General features: G+C 48.2%; 2 protein-coding genes across 3 annotated transcripts; both read left to right on the top strand.

The window, feature by feature from the left end:
• Window positions 1–2,734: 2,734 nt before the first annotated feature.
• Window positions 2,735–14,261, top strand: nlk1 (nemo-like kinase, type 1). Of its 2 annotated transcripts, none has more exons than XM_030090073.1 (12): window positions 2,735–3,056; window positions 3,656–4,045; window positions 5,752–5,881; window positions 6,051–6,106; window positions 6,212–6,318; window positions 6,491–6,576; window positions 6,853–7,062; window positions 7,453–7,554; window positions 7,869–7,955; window positions 8,623–8,821; window positions 8,918–9,011; window positions 9,096–11,915. In XM_030090073.1, exons 2-12 carry the CDS (start codon window positions 3,735–3,737, stop codon window positions 9,142–9,144), a joined length of 1,431 nt encoding a protein of 476 aa, XP_029945933.1. In that variant the 5' UTR covers window positions 2,735–3,056; window positions 3,656–3,734; the 3' UTR covers window positions 9,145–11,915. The 2 variants fall into 2 exon arrangements, 1 of the variants encoding a protein (XP_029945933.1); XR_003931364.1 differs by lacking the exon at window positions 2,735–3,056 and adding an exon at window positions 14,246–14,261 and having other exon boundaries at window positions 3,735–4,045; window positions 9,096–11,224.
• tlcd3ba (TLC domain containing 3Ba) lies at window positions 13,599–18,317 on the top strand. The gene is made up of 6 exons (XM_030090074.1): window positions 13,599–13,719; window positions 13,796–13,879; window positions 16,472–16,688; window positions 16,801–16,896; window positions 17,298–17,407; window positions 17,513–18,317. The coding sequence occupies exons 1-6, from the start codon at window positions 13,601–13,603 to the stop codon at window positions 17,736–17,738; spliced, it is 852 nt and encodes a 283-aa protein (XP_029945934.1). The 5' UTR covers window positions 13,599–13,600; the 3' UTR covers window positions 17,739–18,317.
• Window positions 18,318–23,312: the final 4,995 nt, after the last annotated feature.

Here is a 23,312-nt window from a genome sequence, read left to right on the forward strand (position 1 = left end):
TCAACTCAGAAAATTAAATTTACGAAGTTGTTTTTACTACAGTGCTCTAGTTGTCTTAACATTGGTTTTTCAGCTGTGACTTGATTTGACTTGTAATCCCTTGTTGTTTCAACTTGAAGTGAAAACAAAAAGTGATTTTGCATTACAAATGCAATAAACCTTTCTTTACCAAGTTGGATAACCATTAATTTATACAATGTAAAAACTTGTAATTTCTTTTTAACATCCAGATTCATTCTAAAAGTCATCTGAACTGATGTACATTAATGTTTCTAAATTGTTTCCACTAAAAGTAATTCATTAATACGCTACTCAAACTTTTTTAAATTCATTTCCTGAACCACGCGCATTTCTTTTTTTTGGTTCATGGGAGGAAAAGCTGGAGTACCAGGAGGGAAACCACACATACGTATCTATAGGGAAAACATGAAAACTCCGCAGAAGAAGGCCCCAGACTTTATATGAACCCAGGACCTTCCTGCTGTGAGCAAAGAGCGTCAATCATTGCATCGCCGCAGCAACAGGAGCAACACGAGGCTGTAGCTTCAGCACGAGTTCAACTGGAGCAGAAGTCAATACACATTCTAACTATAAGCTGAACTTGTGATAACGAAGAAACTTCAGTTCAGTATCCAAAACCTGCCATGACCAGTGGAGTTTAAGAGATGAAATCAGTCCATATAGTTTAGTGGCTCTGTCAGCATCTGACTGATCTGCTGTGTATAAAAGGTTCTGACCAGGCTTCACCCTCGTAAAACTCAAAGGTCACTACAAATGTCTTTTTGCAGCCCCCCACTCCCTCCCACCTTTAGATTAGCTTTCCCCACAAACTGATAACTTACAAACTCAAGTCCAGTCAGCACTTGGAGATCCAGCAAAAGTCAAAATCCAAAACGTATCAGTAGAGGGGAAGTGAGTTGAGTTGACTGAAGCTGAGCTGAGATGTTTTACAGTGAAGAGCGAGGAAGACCTGCAGATACCTCATCAATACTCTGCTGAGACATCAGGGTCCAGTCTGAACCCACATCAGCAGGAAGTCTCCCTCGGGGTCCAGAGACGGGTTCTGAGAACAGGAAGTCCTTCAGCTCAGCATGATCTTGATATGGCAGCACAGTGGCTGAGTGGTCAGCGCTCTCGCCTCACAGCAAGAATGTCACAGGTTCGATCCCCGAACCGTGCGGGCCTTTCCGAGTGGAGTTTGCATGTTCCTCCCCGTGTCTGGATGGGTTTCCCCTGGGATCTCCGGTTTCCCCCGTCAGCTGATAACATGCACCATAGGAGGCGTGGTTCCACTACTAGAATTCGCCACTTTCCTCCTCCGGAGTCCAGCGGAACAGGAAGTTTGTGTTTGGAAAGAACTTTGTTGGTGCAAAGTGGGTCACGTGACCTTACAGAGATACAGTCAGAGAATCCTGAGGATCAGGGCAGATAAAGATACAGCCCCAATCGTTCAAAGGCAGCTTTTAGAAGGAAGCACACGCAGTACTGTCAATATATGTCATTGAATGTAGAAATACTATCTACAGTTACAATTGAAATCTGCTGGTGTCAGTAGCAGGTGGGGAGTTTAACACCTGTCAAACGGTAACACAGGTGTCCTTCGGCGAGCTCAGGGAGAACAGAAACCTCCATAGAGCAGAAGGACAAAGCCGGCTTGATCTTGATTTTCAGTATGGATACAGACGGTGAAACCGGGGCCCGATCATCCGTCTGACTCTCTGGGTTTTCAGCAGGAGGTGTCAGAAAAGTTCCCACAGGGAGAAGTGGCTGGTGGCGGCCAACGGTTCATATTGATGTTGCTTTTTGATCCTTGGATGTCGGCTCTTCCTACCAGTGTGGAGCAGAATTCACCAGGCGTTGGATTGTTCAGCCACTAACAGGGAGCGTGAGCTGATTTAGACCGTTGTGAGACAGGTTAGATTTACCCAGGTTAGTTTTATCCCACTGAGGATGTGTTGTTGCAGTAGTAAAGAATGATATTTAATTTAAATGTGTACAAATTTAATTAAATCTGATGCACTTTATTGTGTTTTGTAAAACAAAAAACAAAAAAAACTTAAAAGTAATGCATTGTGACCAACTCTCTTATTAAAATTTTAAATGATGTGATCATGCAATTTGCATAGCTGCTTATTTGCATCTAGTTCAAATTAGATGATGATGTCATTTAAAAGTGATACATTGTTGCCAACTCCTCAGTCAAGGAAAGTTCAAAATGACATCATCATACAGAAAGAAGGAACGGAGCTGGCGCAAAGTATGTCGTGATGTGAGAGATACAGCCATAGAGCCCTGATCATTAGAGCAGATACAGATACAGCCATAGAGCCCTGATCATTAGAGCAGATAGAGATACAGCCATAGAGCTGTGATCTTTCAAATGCAGCTTTTGAATGGAGGTGCAGACATAGCGGTTTATTATTTTACAATGTAGAGATGCCATCTACAGTTATGACATTTGAATGGTGTCTTCACCAATTAATCAATAGTTGAGCATGTATCTTAAAGCTTCATTTAGAGAGGATTTAAATTCTCTGACATAAACTGAGTTTTTTTTCTTCAAAATATTGTAACTCGTTTACTTTTTTAAAGAAAAAACTAGTAACTATAACTAATTCGTTTTTAAAAGTAACTTTCCCAGCGCTGGTGTTTGGGTTGGGGTCAGTGTTTACAGGAGAGCGGCCGCCCCCCTCCCCCTCCCCCATCCTCCCCCTCCCCCACCCGGCTCCACGGCTCCTCCTCCGCCGCCTGCTAACCCGCTAGCTGTGGCCGTCCGTCGCTGCAGTGGCCGCCCCGTGTCCAGCTGGGTCAGCTGAAACAGCCGAGTGGACCGGCCTGCTGGATGAGCCTTCACACGGAGGACAGCGCAGGCTGCCGCGGCGGGACGTTTCCAGGCTGGGTGTCCGGGAGCGATGGGCCGCGGGAGGTCGGAGGCTAGCTGCAGCTAGCTGTGCGGCTACATCCAGAGCTAGCCGCGGAGAGCGAGCGGAGCGCCTCGGATTCGCCTTATCGTCCGCCTGAAGCCCGGTACCAGACCATGCCTTCAGCCAGACAGGGTGCGTGTTTATTTTTTATTTAATATCGATGGTTTTGGTTTAATTTAACGATAAGTAGGTCACCGCAGCCGAGCAGCGGCAGCTATGTGGGTCAGAGACAGCGATGGGTTAACCAGCTAGCTGGAACAGCTGGTTAGCATCTTGGCTAGCTGCAGAAAATGTTGATTTTTAACTGAATTCCGGCCGTAAAGCTGATGTTTTGGCTCATATTGCTGGTAAAAGTTGTAATCACTGCTAACATTTGTTGTGAAAGTGTTCGTAACACTGTCAGCCGCGGGTCGGCTGCTCGCCGGAGCCTGTTAGCCCGGTGAACCGGTTCAGTGACCAGGCTCTGTCAGTCGGTTAAGAGGGGTTGAAGTGTAACCAGTCCCGTGGCGGAAAGACGCTTCTCTCTCCGCTCTGCAGGAACAAGACAGTCTGGAGCAGCTGGGAGACGTTTATTGTGCAGCGTGTCGCAGTTTTTCATCCTTTGTGTCGGAGCTGGTTAACCGTGGGTTAACGGGTCACAGCGATGCTCCGGGATCTGGTTAACCGTGGGTTAACCGTGGGTTAACCGGGTCACAGCGAGCCCCCCGCCTCACCGCCTCTCTCCCCCGCAGGGCGCTGATGGACCGGGCCGTGTAGCCAGCCGCCGCTGCCCGCATCCAGAGCTCCGAGCCGGGCTCCGCTCTCAGGACGATGGCCTTCCACGGCGCGGGCCGCCAGCAGACCGTCTGCGGAGACCTGTTCCCGGGGTCCGAACTCGGCCACAAGTACTTCTGCGTGAGCTCCTCCTGCGGAGCTCCGTCCACGGGCCTGAGCGCCACGCCGTGCCTGGCGGGACCCACCGCCCCGGCCGGGACGCCCCGCCACCCCACGGCCCTGGGCGGGAGCGCCGGCGGAGGAGCGGCAGTGCCGCAGCCCTACAGCAACCCGGCCAGCGAGGTGCCCAGCCCCGCGGAGATGGAGCCCGACCGGCCCATCGGATACGGAGCCTTCGGCGTGGTCTGGTACGACCCAAACTTTCTGTTATTTATTTAAAATGTTCTTATTTTCTCTTTTTTTTTGTGCTTCAGTGGGCTTTAGTTGGGTTTCATGTAAACAAAAACAGGCAATTTGAGCCATCGCTTGTGGGGATATTAGTTAAATTCAGATGAAACATGCAGAATTTGTTGATTTTCAGGCCAACTTTATTCAGAAACCAGTTTCTGCCAAACTAATGCTCCATCAGTTGAACTACAAGACAGAAACAGGTGGTTAGTTATCAGAAGGAACCTTCCTCGAAACACTGAAATGAGCTTCCAGTGGTTTTCTGTTCCAGGATTCTCTTGATTCCTCATTAACACATTCTTAAATCTGGACCATAATCTGTTTAGACATTTCTGGACTTAACAACGCAGGGGTCAAGGGTCATGCTCAGGGACTCAACAATATCGGAAAAAGCCAATATTGCTCTCAAAAATTCAGCAAAATCAGACATTTTCTATCATTTGTGGCTCAAAAACTCTGGATTTGTGTTTAGACCTTTTAAAGTGAGCAGAGTCCAGTCAGTGTGGCTACAGGGGGAATTCTGTCAGAGCTCTATTCCTGAGCTTGGTGTTTACATGGAAAAAAGGAAGGATTAAATCCTCTTTAGTGCTGGGGGCTGTGAAGCATTCTGATTGGACGGGATGATCGTGACATCTACAGGAAGTAAACAAAGCGTTCTGTCTGGTCTACCTTTGTTACAGCGGTTTTGAAAACGTCCTCACTGTTCTCTCGTCCTTCCACACTTTTCATTAGATCCATTTCTTCGGAGACTCCTGTTAAATAAATAATCGTCTCCGTGCGAGTCCAGCTGCGTTCTGTCATCTTGGAATATTATGTCATCACGGCGGAGCGTGAGCAGAACCACCGGAATGAAATCGCCTATTTTACATATAATTCCAGTCCTGCAGGAGAATAAACCGGCCGGTTTATTCAGATTTAAACTTAATTCAGAATGTTTTCAGGTGTTTACGTGGTCATTTTAGAACAGAATGAAGCTTTATTTGGATTTTAACAGAAATAAAAAGTCCCATGTAAACACACAGAATGTGTAATGAACAAAAATACAGTCAGCCGAACTCAGAGAATTTTTGAGTTTAATGTTAAACAGACCGTCGCTCACTGTTTTATGTACAATTCATAAAGTTCAGCAGGGTTTGCCAAAGATCCCATCTGGATCACACCAGGAAGAAAGAACTTGAATATTGACAGCTTGCTGTTCTGGTTTTATTATGGAGTCCCACCTGACCGGGTCCGTTCAGGACCAGAGAGCGGGGTCAGGTTCTGTTCAGGACCAGAGAGCAGGGTCAGGTTCTGTTCAGGACCAGAGAGCGGGGTCAGGTTCTGTTCAGGACCAGAGAGCGGGGTCAGGTTCTGTTCAGGACCAGAGAGCGGGGTCAGGTTCTGTTCAGGACCAGAGAGCGGGGTCAGGTTCTGTTCAGGACCAGAGAGCGGGGTCAGGTTCTGTTCAGGACCAGAGAGCGGGGTCAGGTTCTGTTCAGGACCAGAGAGCGGGGTCAGGACATTGATCAGGTCTCCATAGTTGGAGTCATTTTCATAGAGCAAAGCCTGATTGAATTTCTGCAGTCTGACCACTTTATTCAGTCTCCATTTGAACAGGACACTGAGAAACGTGTGTGTGTGTGTGTGTGTGTGTGTGTGTGTGTGTGTGTGTGTGTGTGTCCCTCAGGTCAGTCACAGACCCTCGGGATGGGCGGAAAGTGGCTCTGAAGAAGATGCCCAACGTCTTCCAGAACCTGGTCTCCTGTAAGAGGGTGTTCAGAGAGCTGAGGATGCTCTGCTTCTTCAAACACGACAATGTAAAGAGCCTGTGCAGACACACACACACACACACACACACACACACACACACACACACACACACACACACACACACACACACACACACACACTCCTGCTGACGCCCTGCTACACACTGCAGCATGTTTCCAGCTGACGCTCCAGCCTGTGCTGTGTGTGTGTTTGCAGGTCCTGTCGGCTCTGGACATCCTCCAGCCTCCACAGATCGACTGCTTTGAGGAGATGTATCCTTTCTGTGGTTTCAAGTTTCCAACAAAACAAGACAGAAAATCACAAAAGTGACCCCCTCCGTGAAGCTGCGTTCGATTCCCTGACCGCTCGCCGATCAGATACGTGATCACAGAGCTGATGCAGAGCGACCTCCACAAAGTCATCGTGTCTCCCCAGCCGCTCACCACCGACCACATCAAGGTCTTCCTCTATCAGATCCTCCGAGGTGAGTCCTCCTCCCTCCACTCCGGATCCACCGCCGGCCGTTTCAGAGTATTGTATGTCTTCCTCTTTCTGCTTTTTCATTGGTCAAACTGATTTAACATCAGAAGGAAGTCTTGGTAAAACCGTCCCTGGTCCTCGGAGGACGTGACGTTTGGTTTGTGTTTGTGGTTCAGGGCTGAAGTACCTTCACTCGGCCGGGATCCTGCACCGAGACATCAAGCCTGGAAACCTGCTGGTCAACAGCAACTGTCTGCTCAAGGTACCGGCGAACACACCGGGGACTGGTCCTGGTCTGAACCCAGGATATCTTCTGTTTTATCTAAGTTTAGAAACAGAAAATCAGACTGATCCAGACTCTATGTCTTTAAGACAAACTTGTCATTTGACAGGTTGATGTGAAGGGAATAAAGTCCTGAATTTAAGTCCTTCATGTTCCTCGTTGAAGTGTCTTCAGTCTGTATCAGTGAACCGAACTGAGCCGAGTCCCGTCAGAGCGCGGTTCCTTCAGGTGACGGTTCTGCTTCGCCCCGCTCAGATCTGCGACTTCGGCCTGGCGCGGGTGGAGGAGCCCGACCCGTCGCGTCACATGACCCAGGAGGTGGTGACGCAGTACTACCGGGCGCCCGAGGTGCTGATGGGTTGCCGCCACTACGGCTCGGCCATCGACGTGTGGTCGGTCGGCTGCATCTTCGCCGAGCTGCTGGGGCGACGCATCCTCTTCCAGGCTCAGAGCCCCATCCAGCAGGTCAGGCACAGCTGGAGCAGCTGGAGGCACAGCGGGCCTCTACAGGCTGGCTTTACCTCCTGTGTGTGTGCTCCGGTTGCAGAGGAGTTGTGGTTTTGCCTCCAGGTGTGTGTGCGTGTGTGCGTGTGCATGCTCTGCGTTGGACTGCTGACTCAGACCAGTCCAGGGTGGAGGGAGGAGTCTGGAGGTGTTCCTCTGAACGTGGGATTGTTGTTTTTGTTGAGCTGTTCTGACTGAAACACCTTCAGATGATCTAAAACGGTGCCGTGACTCATGTGGTGAACGACTCGTGCTGTCCTGAGAGGCGGCTCGATTCCCCTCTCACCCCAGAGGTGGACGTGTTGTTGTGTAAGACTGCTGAAGCGTCCTGTGTCCCCCCCCCCCCACCAGCTGGACCTGATCACAGACCTCCTGGGAACTCCTCCTCTGTCAGCCCTGGCGTCGGCCTGCGAGGGGGCCAGAGCCCACATCCTGAGGGGGCCCCACAAACCGGTACGTGTCTGGAGACGTTTCGTCTCCCACCCTGTCAACTGGAACACACATTCAAGCTCAGGTAGAACATGCACGCTCCACAAAGAGACCCCACCCCTGCAGCCAAGCCTGTGTTTTTCTGGTTCTGAAAGTTCCACCGTGTAGTACATCTGCCAGGCCTGAAGGTGGAGCTGGAGCTCTGCCACTGCACATTCAGATTACACTCAGAGCAGACCGGGTCAGCTGTTCCTTTCCTGGTTAAATAAACGAAGATAAAGACCCTTCATAATGGATGTGTTTGTGACCTCCACCTTTCCTCCACCTCTCCTCCTCAGCCGTCGCTCTCTGTGCTCTACATGCTGTCTGATGGAGCTACCCATGAGGCTGTGCACCTCCTCTGTCGCATGCTGGTCTTCGACCCGGTGAGTTCAGATCTTTTCAAAAACTGTTCCAGACTTTATACTACGTATTTCTGCAGCCTTTAGGGTAAAGGGGGCATGGTCGGTGGAGGATTGGACCCATATCTGTGATGAAAGTCCCAAAATGAACTTTTTTTAATATCTTTTCTTCTGCGTGTGATGCTGCTAAAGCTGAGTAGTCTCACACGAACAGCCACAGATCTGATCGCTTGGACAGAAGGTCCTGCCGCTAAGGAGGGAGAGAGTCCCGTCGCTAAGGAGGGAGGGTCCCGTCGCTAAGGAGGGAGAGAGGGTCCCGTCGCTAAGGAGGGAGAGTGTCCCGTCGCTAAGGAGGGAGAGAGTCCCGTCGCTAAGGAGGGAGAGAGAGAGTCCCGTCGCTAAGGAGGGAGTGTCCCGTCGCTAAGGAGGGAGAGAGTCCCGTCGCTAAGGAGGGAGAGAGAGAGTCCCGTCGCTAAGGAGGGGGAGAGAGAGTCCCGTCGCGAAGGAGGGAGAGAGTCCCGTTGCTAAGGAGGGAGAGTCCCGTCGCTAAGGAGGGAGAGAGTCCCGTTGCTAAGGAGGGTCCGGTCACTCTGGTCAGTGGGACAGGAGGATTTGCTGCAGCGTTCCGGTGGTTCTTTCCTCCACTCGGTGATGCATTGAAGTGAAGATGAAATTCCCGGTTTGTCTCCAGGCTAAAAGGATCTCCGGCAGCGACGCCCTGTCCCACCCCTACCTGGACGAGGGCCGCCTGCGGTACCACACTTGCATGTGCCAGTGCTGCTACTCGGTGCCCAGCGGCCGGGTGTACACCCGGGACTTCGAGCCGGTGGCCGAGCGGCCGTTCAGCCACAGCTACGAGAACAGCCTGCTGTCGGTGTGGCAGGGCAAAGGTAGGAGCGCTCTTCCAGCCTTCACTGTCCTCTCCTCCTCCGTCTCCTGGTGGTTTTTTTCGTCTCTGAGCTCATTTCCTGTTCCTCTCCTGGCAGAGCTGATCCACCGCTTCATCACGGAGCACCAGCAGGGGAAGCGAGTGCCGCTGTGCATCAACCCTCAGAGCGCCGCCTTCAAGACCTTCATCAGGTGATCATCCTCAACGTCTCCCACTTTAAATGTTGGAGGAACTCTTGAGGAGCCTCGTTTTGTTGACCTCTGACCTCTGCTCAGGTCGACGGCCTGGCACTCGTCCAAGGTTTCCAGGAAGGAGGAGAGATGAGCGCTCGCCCGGCGGGTCAGCGGCGGCAGCGCGAGGAAGGACTTTATCGGCCGCCAAGTTTGGCTCTTTTCCTTTCCCCCCATTTTACCCGAGTAGAGGAGGAGAAGCAACACACTGAACCACCGCGTCAGGGATCGAACCCTCAGTGACCCTCACACAGACCTTTTCCCCGGTGCTGAATCAAACAGGCTGCTGGTGGTTTGGGGGGCGTGCCGGGGGTCGGCGGAGGACTCCTGCTCTCTAGAGACTGTAGCTGGTTTGGTAGGTTTGATGCTAGTTGGTTTTTGAAGTCATTCCAGGTCTGTGCAGTGTGGATCCTTTCAAAAGAAAAACGACGACCCGGCGCCCGCCGTGGGCGGAGCCAGACACCCGGAGCCCCCCACGCCTCGCCGCTCCACCTCTCTCCTGTCCGGATGACGTGGCCACATGTAGCAGGCTCCGGCCGCCGCCGGCTCAGTGTTCCCTCGCTCCGCCTCCACTTCCTGTGGGAGACAGGAAGTGGTGGTTTGTTTTGATGCCAGCTTTTAATTTATTGCGTGTGTGTTGGTGAGTGATTCTTAGCGTCTGAAGCGTCTCCATTACCTCAGAGTGGAAGATGAAGCGAGCGGAGGCAGCGGCGGATCCAGAGGAAATCCACCCGTCTAGTTTTGGGGTTTGAACTCGCGGCTCATTTTTCAGGCCCGGGTCAAGGGGTCATGACCTCAGGAGGCACAGCGGCTTGGTTTTGTTCTTATCATTCTGATGTGCGTCTCCATTTCTCAGTTCCAGCACGATTCGCCTCGCCTCCGGTCAGTTTCGGTCTTTTTCCATAGAGACAGAGTTCCGCCTTGCTGTGGGTGAAACTCCCGGACGACGTTCGTTCTGCAACACGTTTGAGTCACGATCCGGTTACGTCCGGCTCCGTCATGATTTCCGAGCAACCATCTCTGACCAACCATTGTTGTGGTTGTGTTTTAAAAATGGCGGGTCGCTCTCCTGACTCTTCCAGTGACCAATCAGAGGCCGGCGTCACGTTTTCCCCCAGACTGGTTTGGAACCGCAGCCGAGCGGATTCTAAGACAGTTTCTGGTATCCGGTAACGACATGAAATGGAAAAAGCCTTAAAAACTGAGTGGAGGCGAGGCGAGTACCTCACCAGTGGAAAATCCCCAGTCAAGCCAGGATGGTTAGCAACAGCTGAAATGAGGCCACGCCCCCTTTATCACAGTAAAACTCTTTATCCACTGAACATGACAGACGGTCGGCGGGTGGAGCTGAAGGTGTCCTCATGGCCACAGCCGCCGTTTTTCTGAGAATTAATCTGCAGAAAGCTAACCTGAGACGGTTAGCATTGAAGACGTCGGCCTTCTCTGAGCTAGCAAACAGATGGATGGGCGTGTCTTTAGCAGCCATGCTACGTCTTCAGGCGTTTGTCAGGACGCCATGAATGGCGGCGAGCTCGGCGCGTCCGCCGATTCACTCCATGGCGTGCTAGCATTGAGCTAACGTCCAGTTAGCCTCAGTGAAATGTGAATGGTAAATTCAGAAAGTCGCCACACACCTCATGATGCAGAATTCCGTGTTTTTTTGCTGCGTTTTACTGTCCATCGTGGAATATTGATCAAATATGGAACAACAGAGTTTGGGTTTTAAACGTTTTCTATCTTGTTTTAATGAATTATGATTTGCTACATAATGACGACACCCCGTTCAACCTAAATCATCAATAAATATTGATCCACATAAAATCTAAATTCACCTCTGATCACAGGTAGTGGGCGTGTCTGATCCTGAAGTGGGCGTGGCCTCAAGCAGCTAAATAAAGTTGCAAAAATACTGACTGCATTGTAGAACCAGCAAAACGTTGAAGTGGGGACATCATGAGCTCAACATGAAGACACGCCCCCTTAGCGCTCTGCCCAGCAGTTGATGCTACGCTAACGTCGATACGCCGAGACGTTAGAGAACATGACCTTGAACCACGAGTGATGCTTCAAACCACACGGATCCGTTTTACCTCCTGTCAGCTGGATGGGCGTGGCCACACCCTGCAGCGGCCCGGTGGGCGTGGCCTGGTGGGCGTGGCCACATCCTTCGCTCTGTTAAACGCCCTCTCATCCCGCCGCTCCTCATTCGGTGGTAAACGCTGGTTTTGCTGAGTTCAGGCCCCCTTTGATGAAGAGTGTTTTGGTTTCTAGTTGAACTTTGCCCTCTGACCTCACGTGGACCCCTGAGCATGCCCCCCCGCCCCCCCCTTCAGTTTCTGCATGTGTATATTAGTGGAGAGCTGCTGAGAGTTTGGATGCTGTGAAGTGTTTTGAGTCCGTCGACGTGTTTCTGTGCTCTTTTAATTTAATTCATCTTAGCAGGAAGTTTCTGACGTTTAGCCGAGTTTCTTTTTCCCCTTTTTTTTGTAACCTGATGATGATTATTATTATTTGTTTTTTCCGTAGTTTCTGTTTGAGTACGTGTTGAGTGAGGCCACCATGAAAAGAGCCGTCTGGGTGTTTGGGGCTGTGATTGGTTGAGCTCCGGACTCGTGGTCGTGTTGGTAGAACCCTTCTGGTCTAGAGTTCCGGGCTGTTCCTCCAGCAGACGAACCGCCGCGGCTCCAATTCTGGGAAAACAAACTTGATGTTTTTTCTTCTAAATATGAAACCGATGTTCTGTTGTCTTTGTTTTAGGTTGTTTTTTTTTTTTTGTTTTTTTTTTTTTAAACTTGTGTTCTCGACAAATACTTGAATTTCTTAAACCTGTTTAAAGTAGTGAATGAAAGTAAATAAATGGACACTGGAGAATCCGCCGTCTCTTGTTTTCACTCTTCCTGGATTTGTTTTTGCTTTGGTCTTGCTGAGGTTACTTTGTCATTTTGTGTGTTTTTTCTGTTTCAGCAGGTCTGATTGCAGCTGAGTCATTTTTAGAGGTTCGGTTTAGTTTAATCATTGTTCTTGTTTTTAGTTTTTCTCCACTGGTTTGGCTCATTTCTTGAAACCGAAATTACATTTTCAGAACTTGAACATCATTTGGCAAAACGGTCTCACAGTTCAGCTCGGCACCATAGTTCACTTGCAACAGCTCTTCTCTCTCCCAAAACTGTTCACACACGTTTCAAAGCTTCATTTCTTTCCCATATAAACAGTCAGAGCCTCCAAAATGTAAAGATCCTTCTCAACAGCTTTGGCTCGCTTCTCAAAACAGACCGGACGTTCTCGATTCTCTTGGTTCTGTTGTCTAAAACAACCTGGACGGTTCAGCAGAACCACGGTTCTCCTGTCAAAGATCACATCTCTGCCAAAACAGCTCACTCGGGTGGAAAAACTACATTTCTTTCTCAAACAAATGGTCAATGTCCTCAAAATGCTTTGTCCTTTTGGTGTCATTTGGCTCTGGCAGTCAGAATGTTGAGATGTTTTGTCTTTAAGGCAGAAGAACATTGAAATATCCCTTCATCTACCTTTCCGTCTGAGCCCAGACCTTATGTAATGCATGTAATGAATTATATAATGAATCAATCAGTTGAGATAAACTTGATCTTTTCACTTGGAAATTGTGCTAAATCTAGTCTTACTGTCATTAATCATTTGCAAAGACATTCTAAGACAGTGAGACATGCTCTAAGACATTTTCAAGGTGATGAACTGAGTGAGAAACACTGTTCTGTTGAGAGCAGCTGCAGCGCAGTTTGGAGATTTGTCCATGTTGTTTTGAGAATGCAATTTCTGTTTCAGGAAATGAGCTGAACCAGTGGAGAAAAACTGTAATGGAGGGCCTTGACTGGTGATTTTGGTTTTTTTTTTTTAATTTTTGATTAATCAGAATTAGAGTTACTTCTAGAAATTGCCTGGAAGAAAATAAATATGAGAGAAAACAGATTTTCCTGTCTTTGAGACTTCATTGTTTTTCCTCCCGTTCAGTCCAGATGCATTACGAGGATCAGATTCTAGATTTGAAGTTTGAAAACGTCACAGACGAACGTTCTGGGCTGTTGAATACAGAGAGAACCTGGGACTGACCTTACCTTGAGCAGCTCAACTTTGAAATGCTGGATGGTTCGATTCCCACATTAGTGAGTGTTTCCTGGTGAGAAACGGCTTCACTTCGGTTAAAAGGTTCAGATAAAGTGACTTTTGTGTTGATTTCAGGTAAAAAAAATGATGTGATTAATGATTGTTCATGGTCAGTTTCAATTCATTAATAAATTCTAATGGATTGACGGTTCTAGTTTGTATCCTTGTTTCATTATTCCTAATCTGTGTTTAATGTTCAGATGTTGCGTCACCTGTTTGAGGTTTTTGCTGTTTCGTATCTTCTCCGGTGCTTTGTGTGACTCTGTTCTGAGGTTGTTGACAGATTTGCATCTGTGTGTGTGAGTGTGTGTGTGTGTGTGTGGCTCCTCCCCCTCTGGCAGGTGGCAGCAGGAGGCCCCGCCCCCTCCTCCTGCCTCGGGAGCGTCCCGCACTCCATCCCGGCCGCCGTCATGTTCGCTCTGGTGGCCGCCGGCTCCGTCTTCTTCCCCGGACTCTTCCTGCTGACCCGCCGCTCCCTGAGGCGCCTGATTGGATGGAGCGACGGCGACGCCGCCGTGGTGGCGACGCGGTGAGGACGGAGTGAGACCCGGAACCCCGGGGGTCCAGACACGCCCCCCTCAGACTGAATGTGTGTCTCCCGGCAGGCTGCTGTCGTCCCTGCAGGCCGTCATGGCGTCGTCCGTCGGCTGCGTGGTCGTCTGGTCCTGCAGCGACATCGTGGAGGACCGGTGAGGCCCGCGCACCTCAGGTTGCTCCCCGTAACAAGCCACAGTCACACAGCAAAGGTCTGGAGGTGTTGAAGCTGAAAGAGTTTGGTGATGAAGAGCGAGGCGTCTGCGTCTCTCACCGCGCCGGCTCACCTAATCCCGTTAAGACGGTGAGCCGGGCGTCAGCAGCAGGGCTATTTCAGTCTGAAGATCCCCGGCGGGGGGCGGGGGAGGGGCAGCAGGGGGTGGGGGGTGGAGCAGGGCGGGGCAGAGGGGGCTCATTTCCCAGTCAAAGTGCTGCAGAGGTTCGAGGCACATTTGTTTATCAAATCCCAGGTCAGGCAGCAAAGCACTCTGGGAAAGTTTGTCAGAGAAAACATCCTGCAGTTCTGCTCTGTCTGAAAGCAGTGATCCCGCTGCAGGCCTGGTGCTGGGTCTCCTGGGCTCTGGTTCTGTGTCAGCCTCATCAATAGACGTATCGGTGATCGGTTGCTTATTGAAGGACCTGCTGTTCTCTGGGGGGGAGTTCCTTTGCCTCCAGATCCTCCACCAGCGGGTCAAAGGTCAGCCAGATGGAGCTAGTCACCATTGGTTTCCCTGCTTCACCTCAGCATAGGTGGAGAGCTCTGTCTCCTGGTCCCTGGTTCCTGGTCTCTGTCTCCTGGTCCCTGGTTCCTGGTCTCTGTCTCCTGGTCCCTGGTTCCTGGTCTCTGTCTCCTGGCCCCTGGTTCCTGGTCTCTGTCTCCTGGTCCCTGGTTCCTGGTCTGAACTCTACCGAGTCTAGAATTCCAGGTTTCAACAAAACGCTCCGTCTTTCTAAATCAAAGCAGGACCAGTGGCGTAGCTGGGATGGATTCCACCTGGGTTTTCATCTGTGTCAAAGGGGCCCGCATGTTTGGCACACAAGAATAGAGGACAGGAAAAAAGCCAAAAGAATGCAGTAGATAATAATAATATTAATCTAATCGCGAGTTCTACAATTCTACAATTTCATTTAGCAGACGCTTTTGTCTAAAGCGACGTACAACACAAGCAAGAATACAGACATAAGAAAGAAAGAAACCATTAGTAAATGCTTCAGTTGCTTCAAGTGCGATTGGTCAAGGAAGTTGCAGAAGAGAAGCCACTACCCCCCCCCCCCTTTTTTTTTTTGTTTGTGTGTGTGTGTCGGTTAACGAGTTAACAAATGAATGTCAAACACTCATAAGTGCAAACATAAAGCCCATTACATGCGGACCATTACTGTTTACAACCACTTTTTATCAGTTTAACCGGGTTACAAGAGTAACAAGATGCTTTGTGTGTTTACGTTTACATGCAGGCAATAACCCTTATTCGTAATAACCCGGTTGCACACAGTCATCTCACACCTACAAAAACCTGAAAATGCTCATATTGTGGCTTTTAAAAACCCCTGGGTTACTACTGTACTTTTCTAACCTGAGTTTCTGTTCATATAAACGTGCATTGGAATATCCCGGTTGACAAGGACAGTAAATACTGTTCTGAGCATGTTCTATCCATAAGTAGTCTTAGTCTTTTGAGTTAGGGAACTACCTGTGATACAGTTTAACTGCTACTAAGTAAATGCAATGTGGCATGAAGTGGAAATGCAGTCATGGCGTCGTCTGTGGCCGTGGTTTGAATGGGGAGATCCTGATCATGTAAACAGGAATAACTCTATCTGTTTAAGCACGTAAACGGGTTATTCCAAATTAGAGATGTCGCAGTTTACCGGTATTGACGATAGTCGTGGTATTAAAAAATGAAATTTCAATATCGTGTTCAAAATGTGCACATGATAATATTGCATAGAGGCTCTAGAGCCACTTGAAACGTGTTTAAGTGTATTTTCAAAATCCGCTCCTGTTCTTCCGCCCTGCCTCGTCTCCCTCCTGCAGCCCCCCTCCCCCTCCCCTTCCCCCTCCCCTCACATATAAACACAGCAGAGCAGCGGTAGCGGCGGCTCCTAGCTAGCGTGGCTCCCAGTTAGCGAGCGTCACGAGTGAACTAAACACGTCGGCAGTGGCCGACAACGACAGCGAGACGCTCTAACCTAACCCGAAAAAAGTGTGTTTAGCAACACTGACTGCACGTTGATGCAAGCCGGGTAGCAGTGGGGCCCCGTTAGGAAGGTTCCAGACGTGTCATTGTAATGTATCCGGAGGGGTTCAAGTTGTGTCGCTGATATCCGCCGTCTGTCGGGGTCCCCTTCTAGCAACTAACCGGCAACTACTCAGAAAGGGCCCCATGCGGGGGATTTTCGACACGCTGTCGTTGCAGCGTCTAGTGTAGCGCCTTTAATTTGTCATTGACACTGACTGATGTCCCTCGGGGCCCCCTTCAATCTTGTGCATGAGAGCAAGAGCAGCTGCTCATTCCGCAGTGGATTTCACTACAAGAGGGTCTGTGGGTTTTCAAAACCCACCAACCCTGCGTAAATTACGCCTCTGAGCGGGATGGAATCAGTCCCGACTCATCAGACCAGGTTTTCCACCAGAACCTGTCCTCGGCGGACGTCTGGGCGTCCTGCAGAACCCTCCGTTCTGCTGCAGGAACATCTGTCCACAGCTGGAAGGAAGGTGCCTGACGTCCTCCGTCCGTCCTCCTCAGACACTGGCTGACCGACGCCTACATCTTCTTCGCCACGCCGTACTTCGCCTACGACGTCTACGCCATGTACCTGTGTCACCACCACAGGCTGCGGGTCAAAGGTCACGAGGAGGCCGAGGAGGCGACGCTCGCCGCCGTGGCCGGTTTCCTGCGCAGAGAGTCCCTCATGGTGCTGCACCACGTCTTCCTGGTGGCCTTCTGCTTCCCGGCCTCAGTGGTAACCATGGCAACAACCACGTCTCACTGAGTGAGCCAGGTTGGACTGAAGTCCTCAGTGTGTGTGTGTGTGTGTGTATGTGTGTGTGTGTGTGTGTGTGTGTGTGTGTCAGTTCTGGAGGCAGGGTAAAGGGGATTACTTCCAGGCGCTCCTGTTCCTGGCTGAACTCAGCACTCCGTCCGTCTCTCTGGGAAAAGTCCTGATTCAGGTAAATCGTCCTGCGTCCAGCAGGAGGTCTGTGTGTGTCTTCCTCCTGTCAGGAGTTGTGTGTCTTCCTCCCGTCAGGAGTTGTGTGTCTTCCTCCCGTCAGGAGTTGTGTGTCTTCCTCCCGTCAGGAGTTGTGTGTCTTCCTCCCGTCAGGATGTGTGTGTCTTTCTTTGTCAGATCTGGACTCTCCGTCTCTCCTCGTCACCGTCGGTTCCCGTCATTTTGTTCTGTGTTTCCTGATCTTCCTTTCTTCGTCACCGGGTCTTTGTGCTGATTGGTCGACAGCTTGTCTCCGCCTGATTCGGTCCGGTGCTCTGACGGTGTTCTGACGGTGTTCCACAGTCAGAAGAAACTCCGACTGTTGTTCAGAGGTTGTTTCTGACGCGTTTCCTCATCTTTCAGTACAACCGGCAGCACACGCTGCTGCACCGAGCCAACGGCCTGGTCCTGCTGCTGACCTTCTTCTGCTGCCGGGTGCTGCTCTTCCCCTACCTGTACTACGCCTACAGCAGGTAGCTCCGCCCACGGCGCCACGGCGTGGCTTTGAATGTCGCAGAGCTGCTGTCTCTCTTGAACGGCCTGTCTGAACGGAACCCGTCCTGCTGCTTGTCTCTCAGGTACGCGTCCGTCTCGCTGTCCCAGGCCGTCCTGGCGGCCCCCTGGCAGTGTAACCTGGGGGCCGGTCTGCTGTGGCCCCTGCAGCTCTACTGGTTCAGCCTGATCTGCAGACGGGCTCTGGGACAGTTCAGCAGGAGGCCCCCGGGAAACGCCACGGCCGGGCGCCACGGTTCGCCGCTCGGCAACACAAACACGGCCAATCAGAGCGACGGACACCGAGGATGAGGAGGAGGAGGAAGATGGGTCCGACTGCCAGTGGGACCTGGTGATTCCACTTTGAGGTGTGAAGATGAAGAGGAGCGGAGTCCCGGTTTCCCGTCCTGCACCGTCCGGTTAACGGCAGGAACCGGTCAGAGGAGTTCCTGACCGGTGTGAGCATCTCCCCTCTTCGGAGGCAGGACTGACTCCACGTCCGTCTCCGTGTTGGACTGAAAGTCTTCCGGAACGTTTCTGAACATGAGGACATTTCTTGACGCTCCGCTCGGTTCTTCACTCTTTAGAAACCTTTGATTCTGATGAAGACGCCGCCTGGTGTCCTTTGATATTTTAGAAACATCCACCCACCTGTCATCTCACAGCAAACTTTTTCCATCCATCCATCCATCCATCCACTCATCCATCAATCAACCTATCCATCCACCCACCCACCCACCCAATCATCATCCACCAACCCATCCACCTATTCATCCATCCACCGACACATCCACCCATCCATCAATCACCTGTGCCTCCATCTTATTTCCTGCTTGCTCTCCTTGTTGTTGCTCTAATGATGGAATGACGGAGAGCAGAAAGGACTAAACTTTATCTCGTCTCAAACCAAACCAGTCAGTCTGAGGAAATAAACTTCATTCCTCCATCTGGTTTCTGCAGCCATGTTTTTTTTTTTGTTTTTTGTTTTGTTTTTTTCCCTGTTTGGCACTTCAGAGGGAAATTTCCAGATATTTCGCCTCACCTCCACCTAAAGAAAGTGAATATCCAGAACACCGAAATAGAAAGTGTCTTGTTGCAGAGGTGGAGCTGTTCCTCAGGTGAAGAGCTGCAGGGAGGCTGTTCCTCAGGTGAGCTTCTGTGAGGTGTTGCCACAGAATTATTAACAAATCAAAAATGTAGTTAATTCATAATTGTAAATTTCTATCGGTTACTTTTCTGTAATTTACCTATTTTCCAGTAAGTTGGTCATTTGTGCCTCAGTCAGTGATTTGCTCTGTGATTTATTCATCCCCAATAACTGATTATCTGACATTATTAATGAATAAATAACAATTTATTCCAATTAATAATGGATTTAGAATCAATCACGTTTGTGTTTCACTTTAAACAGTTTATTACATTTTATTGATTACGTTTATTGATTATTAGTGACTCGCAGTTAATAATCTGTAATTATTAATAAGTAAATGTCAATTTACTCAAATGAATAATATAATAAAATTACTCAAAGTGATAAATTACCTTCCTTCTTTTGTAATTTAATACTAATTACCCAAAGTAAACCCCAACAAATGTAAATTTAAATTGTGATTCTGACGCTTCAGAGATACTGAGCGTAAACTTGCTTCAGTGTTACTTTAGCCGGACCAAGTCTCGTTCCAATGCAGCTGCAGGCGAACTCTTGCAGGAGTTAAACTATTGGATTGGTTCTCCTTCTCTGCCGATTACTCAACATCGTGGAGTATTACAGGATCGCAGACGCCAGTTTGACGGGTCAGCTGTTGAAAAGCGAGCCAGTGAACCTGCACTTAGATTTTGAAATATGGTACATCCAGAAGGAAGCATGAAATTAGTGGTTTGTACTGGATTCGGGGTAATTCTGCTTTATCCTCCATCTGAGGAAGTGTCAGAACCTGACGCTAAGGATCCTAAAAGCTTGGAGCATTGTGGGAAAAATCTGTTCAAGTTTGGTGGAACAGTGGAAGGCACGGTTCAGTGGTGGCCGACAGCGTTGAAACTTTCTCAGGGACAAACATATCTATCATCTTTCAACTTCAAGTGGGCAGACAAAGAAAATCAAGCTCATCCTGTTGGAGAAGCTCATGAGAACTGGAGTCTTACCAGGTTTTTGCCTTTGCTGACTGGCCGGTGCTCCCTGTGAGGAGCCGGCTGGGCAGATCTTCACCGACCTGAAGGACTTTGTGGATCTCGCAGCATAAAATGGACTCAGCTGTGCTGAACCACAGGAGCCACTGATACCTGCAGACCCAAAGTGAGAGGGCTGATGTCCCGTTACTTTGAAAAGATGTTTTAAAGGTGCATTATGGAGTTTTAAAACCTTAAAAATACTTATTTTCCACCATAAATATGTTACACATTTTTAATGATGTGTACAATGTGCCCTGACATATTCATTACAAGTACCTCTAACAGCGCTAAATTGTCTCTTGAAAGTCACAGTGCCGGTCCGGCACCAGAGTTTTTTTTGGGAGAATTTGAAAGGAATGACGTAATGCGCGCTCCGGCTGGATAGGTTTCATTATGTCCGCCATTACTCCGCCAGATGCTTAGTGAGCAACAACTGAGCAGGATCTTCCAGAAAGTAAGAACAGACTGGCTTCCAGCACTGCCACAGCTCCACACAGACTCCACCAGGTAAAAGAAACTTAAATCTTACTTGAGCGCTACTAAACGAGCAAAGACGGAGTCCCCCTCTTCCGTGCACGCGAGCCACAGGGACGAGGTCTTCACTAAGCTGCGTTACGCCGAAGGCCTGCGGGGGGCGCTGTTTCACATAAAATGTGCAAAATCCTTAAGGCACCTTTAAAGGTCAGGCCTCTAAATTTGATGAGTTCTTAAAGTCTAATTTGGGGGGAAAAAATGTGTTTCCTCTTTTCACTCAAATGATCTTACTACAGCAGTACCACTACTTTGAAGCTGAAGTTGTGAAATTTTTTTTGTTTTGCAATTTTTGATAATAAATGGCCTTACCACTATTCTGAAGTCAATATTGATAAAAAAAAAAACCTTCCAATCTTAATAAAAAAATGGTCTTACCACTTTTTGAAGTCGAAATGGACAAATATTTTTTTTCCACTTTTCACTAATAAATGGTCTTACCACTTTGTAAAGTTTAATTTGGGAAAAAAAGGTTTCTAATTTTTACTCATAAATGATTTTACTACAGTTTTAATACTTTTTGAAGTCAAAATTGAAAAAAAATTTTTTTTTCCCAATTTTTGCGAATAAATGCTCATACTTTAGCCTTACCACTTTTTTGAAGTCGAAATTGGGAAAAAAAAAATTGTTTCCAATTTTCACCTGTAAACGATGTTACCATAGCCTTACCACTATTTTGAAGTCTAAATTGACAAAAAAAATGTGTTTCCAAATTTTACTAATAAATGGTCTTACTACAGTGTTATCACTTTTCTTAAAGTCGAAATGGACAAAAAAATTTTTTTTTCAAATTTTCACTAATAGATGGTCTTACTAGAACTTTTTAAAGTTGAAATAGAATTTTTTTTTTCCAATTTTCACTCGTAAATGATCTTACCATAGCCTTACCTCTATTGTGAAGTTGATATTGATAAAAAAAAATCCAATGTTACAGTTTTTTTTGATTGCTACAATACAAAAAGCAAAAATTAAGCATAATTTTCACTACCGTTACTTCTGCCCCCAATCGCTTGACTCAATTGGTTACTACTTCAGTTTTCCTTATCGTATTACAACTCTAACTTTCCTTCTTTACACTCTGATGTCAATTTCACGTCACCTTGTTGTCAAAACACAACACACAGTTTTTCAGGTTTGCACACACTTCTCACATGAAATCTCAAAGCATCAATCCACAACACACAAATATCCAAATCTCTAAAGTTTTGTCCCACTGCTTCAATCAATTGAGGAGGCTTGTGGAGATGTGGGCTTTGGCCCGGGCTTGTTGTGCGCCCCAGATGAGCCCGAGACGAGCGCCCCCATTCAGAGGTGGTGGGGGAGGGTTGTGGAGCGTCAGAGCGGGGGACGGTTGGGGGGTGGGGGTGAGACATGTAAACATGTCAAAATAAAATGTTTTGTCTGAAAATTTGTGATGTTTTGTTGGTCTATGAGAGAAGGGGACATTGTCATTAATTCAGTGTGTTCCGTTTCTATAATTGTGTTTTCAATTTTACTCTACAGTGTTCTGTCCATGCTTGGTAGTGTTCAGCCAAAAGCTTATTGTGTTGATTCAGTGAATGGTCTGTGTGTGTGTGTGTGTGTCATGTGACAATATGGCTGTGTTTACCAAGCGAAAAGATGAGCTCCATTTTGTGAACATGTTACAGTTTTTCACAATTGCTAAGACACATTTCTTGAAACCTCCATCCATTTTCTCAAAACCTTAAACACAAATCCAAAAATCCACACTACATTCACTAAAACCTCAGACATTTCTGTCAAAATCGAATTATCGCCTCAAAACCACTTCTCTTGTGATCAAAACCACACTCTGCGTTCAGATCTCACACACAGCAGGTAAAAACATCTTCACCTCAGATCATTCATTAGACTCTACATGAAATAACTGAGGACACAACCAGCAGTCCACACTTTTAAACCTGCTGGGTTATTTCCCCAACACATTTCCTGGGTAGCCCTAGATTTTGTGCAGATTGGGTCACTTTTACCCCAAATTAGATGAATTGTGTCGACCCAGCAGAGTGAATTGATGATTTGAACAAAATCACCATTTTGAACACTCCTGCAACTCCTTCTCCTTCTTGCATCTGGAGACTTCTGGCAACAAACGCAGCAGAAAACTGGAGTCCTGTGTTTTCACAGAAGAGTATTGCAATGGCTAAGAAGGAAAAGACGTATGACATCCCTCTCCTGATACTCATGTGTGGCTGTGACTCAGTTGGTAGAGTGGTTGTTTAGCAGTTGTGAGGTTGTTAGTTCAAATCTTTTCCTCTACATGTCAATGAACTGCACTGAACCCCAGCTGGCTTCCAGTGGAGGGTTTGACAGCCTTGCATGGCAGAGGGCACGAGTTTCTGAATTCTGAGGGTTTACATTTTTACTGTAAAGTGACCTTCCCAGACCCGCTGATAAATCTTGACCCAGCATCAGAGTCAAATCTTCAGCCCAAACACCTGGGTAGAAATAACCCAGCATTGGCTCGGTCCCTTTTGGGCCCAGCGCTGCGTCAGCAATTCCACCCAATGTGGGTTATTTTTACAGTAACCAGCAGTTTTCAGAGTGTGTAGTGCACAGAAAATGTTTATTTTACGTATTGGAAATGCGTTTAGAAAAAAAAAGCATCTAAGTCAAAGTGATATCTAAATTCACTGTCATAACAAAAAATAAATACGAAACGAACAAAACCAAAGCACACTACTGCATGGTCCCGGTCCTGGAGGTTCAGTCTCCAGCATCTTGTCTTTGTGCACACTTGGTCTGATCACATCATTAGAAATATGTGTGTTCAGTTTTGAGCTGTTGTGTGTAAAAGATGACAGTTGTGTTGGAGTTGTGTTCACATTTTGCTGCCAGTGATTACAATTTTGCAAAAATGTTGTGAAATGTGTTTAGTGACTGAGAATGTGTCTAAGGTTTTGCAAAAAAGAGCAGATGGGTTTTGTAAATTGAGCATAGGACCAGAACAGTGTTTAAGTTTTTGCCAAAAGAGTGTTTGATTCAAAAAATGAGTTTAGGCCACTGAGAGTTTGGTTCAAGCAGTGGGGTTTAGTGTTTTAGCAATTGTGAAAAACTGTAAGAGATCTGATGGCAGAGTTGTTTTGCAAGGGCATGTCAGTGTTTTAGCAATTTGTGTGTAACCGAGTGGGTGATTGAAGTGTTCTGTGAGCGGAGGGGCCTTGAACG

Source organism: Salarias fasciatus, chromosome 4 (assembly GCF_902148845.1).
Source record: "Salarias fasciatus chromosome 4, fSalaFa1.1, whole genome shotgun sequence".
Classification (NCBI taxonomy): domain Eukaryota; kingdom Metazoa; phylum Chordata; class Actinopteri; order Blenniiformes; family Blenniidae; genus Salarias; species Salarias fasciatus.

Bases quoted from the DNA above. Each gene is read 5' to 3' on its own strand.
- nlk1 (XM_030090073.1), top strand. From the start codon at position 3,735: ATGGCCTTCCACGGCGCGGGCCGCCAGCAGACCGTCTGCGGAGACCTG. The intron at 5,882-6,050 runs GTAAAGAGCCTG...GTGTGTTTGCAG, and splicing joins GCTTCTTCAAACACGACAAT to GTCCTGTCGGCTCTGGACAT. The intron at 9,012-9,095 runs GTGATCATCCTC...ACCTCTGCTCAG, and splicing joins GCCTTCAAGACCTTCATCAG to GTCGACGGCCTGGCACTCGT.
- tlcd3ba (XM_030090074.1), top strand. From the start codon at position 13,601: ATGTTCGCTCTGGTGGCCGCCGGCTCCGTCTTCTTCCCCGGACTCTTC. The intron at 13,720-13,795 runs GTGAGGACGGAG...GTCTCCCGGCAG, and splicing joins GCCGCCGTGGTGGCGACGCG to GCTGCTGTCGTCCCTGCAGG. The intron at 16,897-17,297 runs GTAAATCGTCCT...CTCATCTTTCAG, and splicing joins TGGGAAAAGTCCTGATTCAG to TACAACCGGCAGCACACGCT.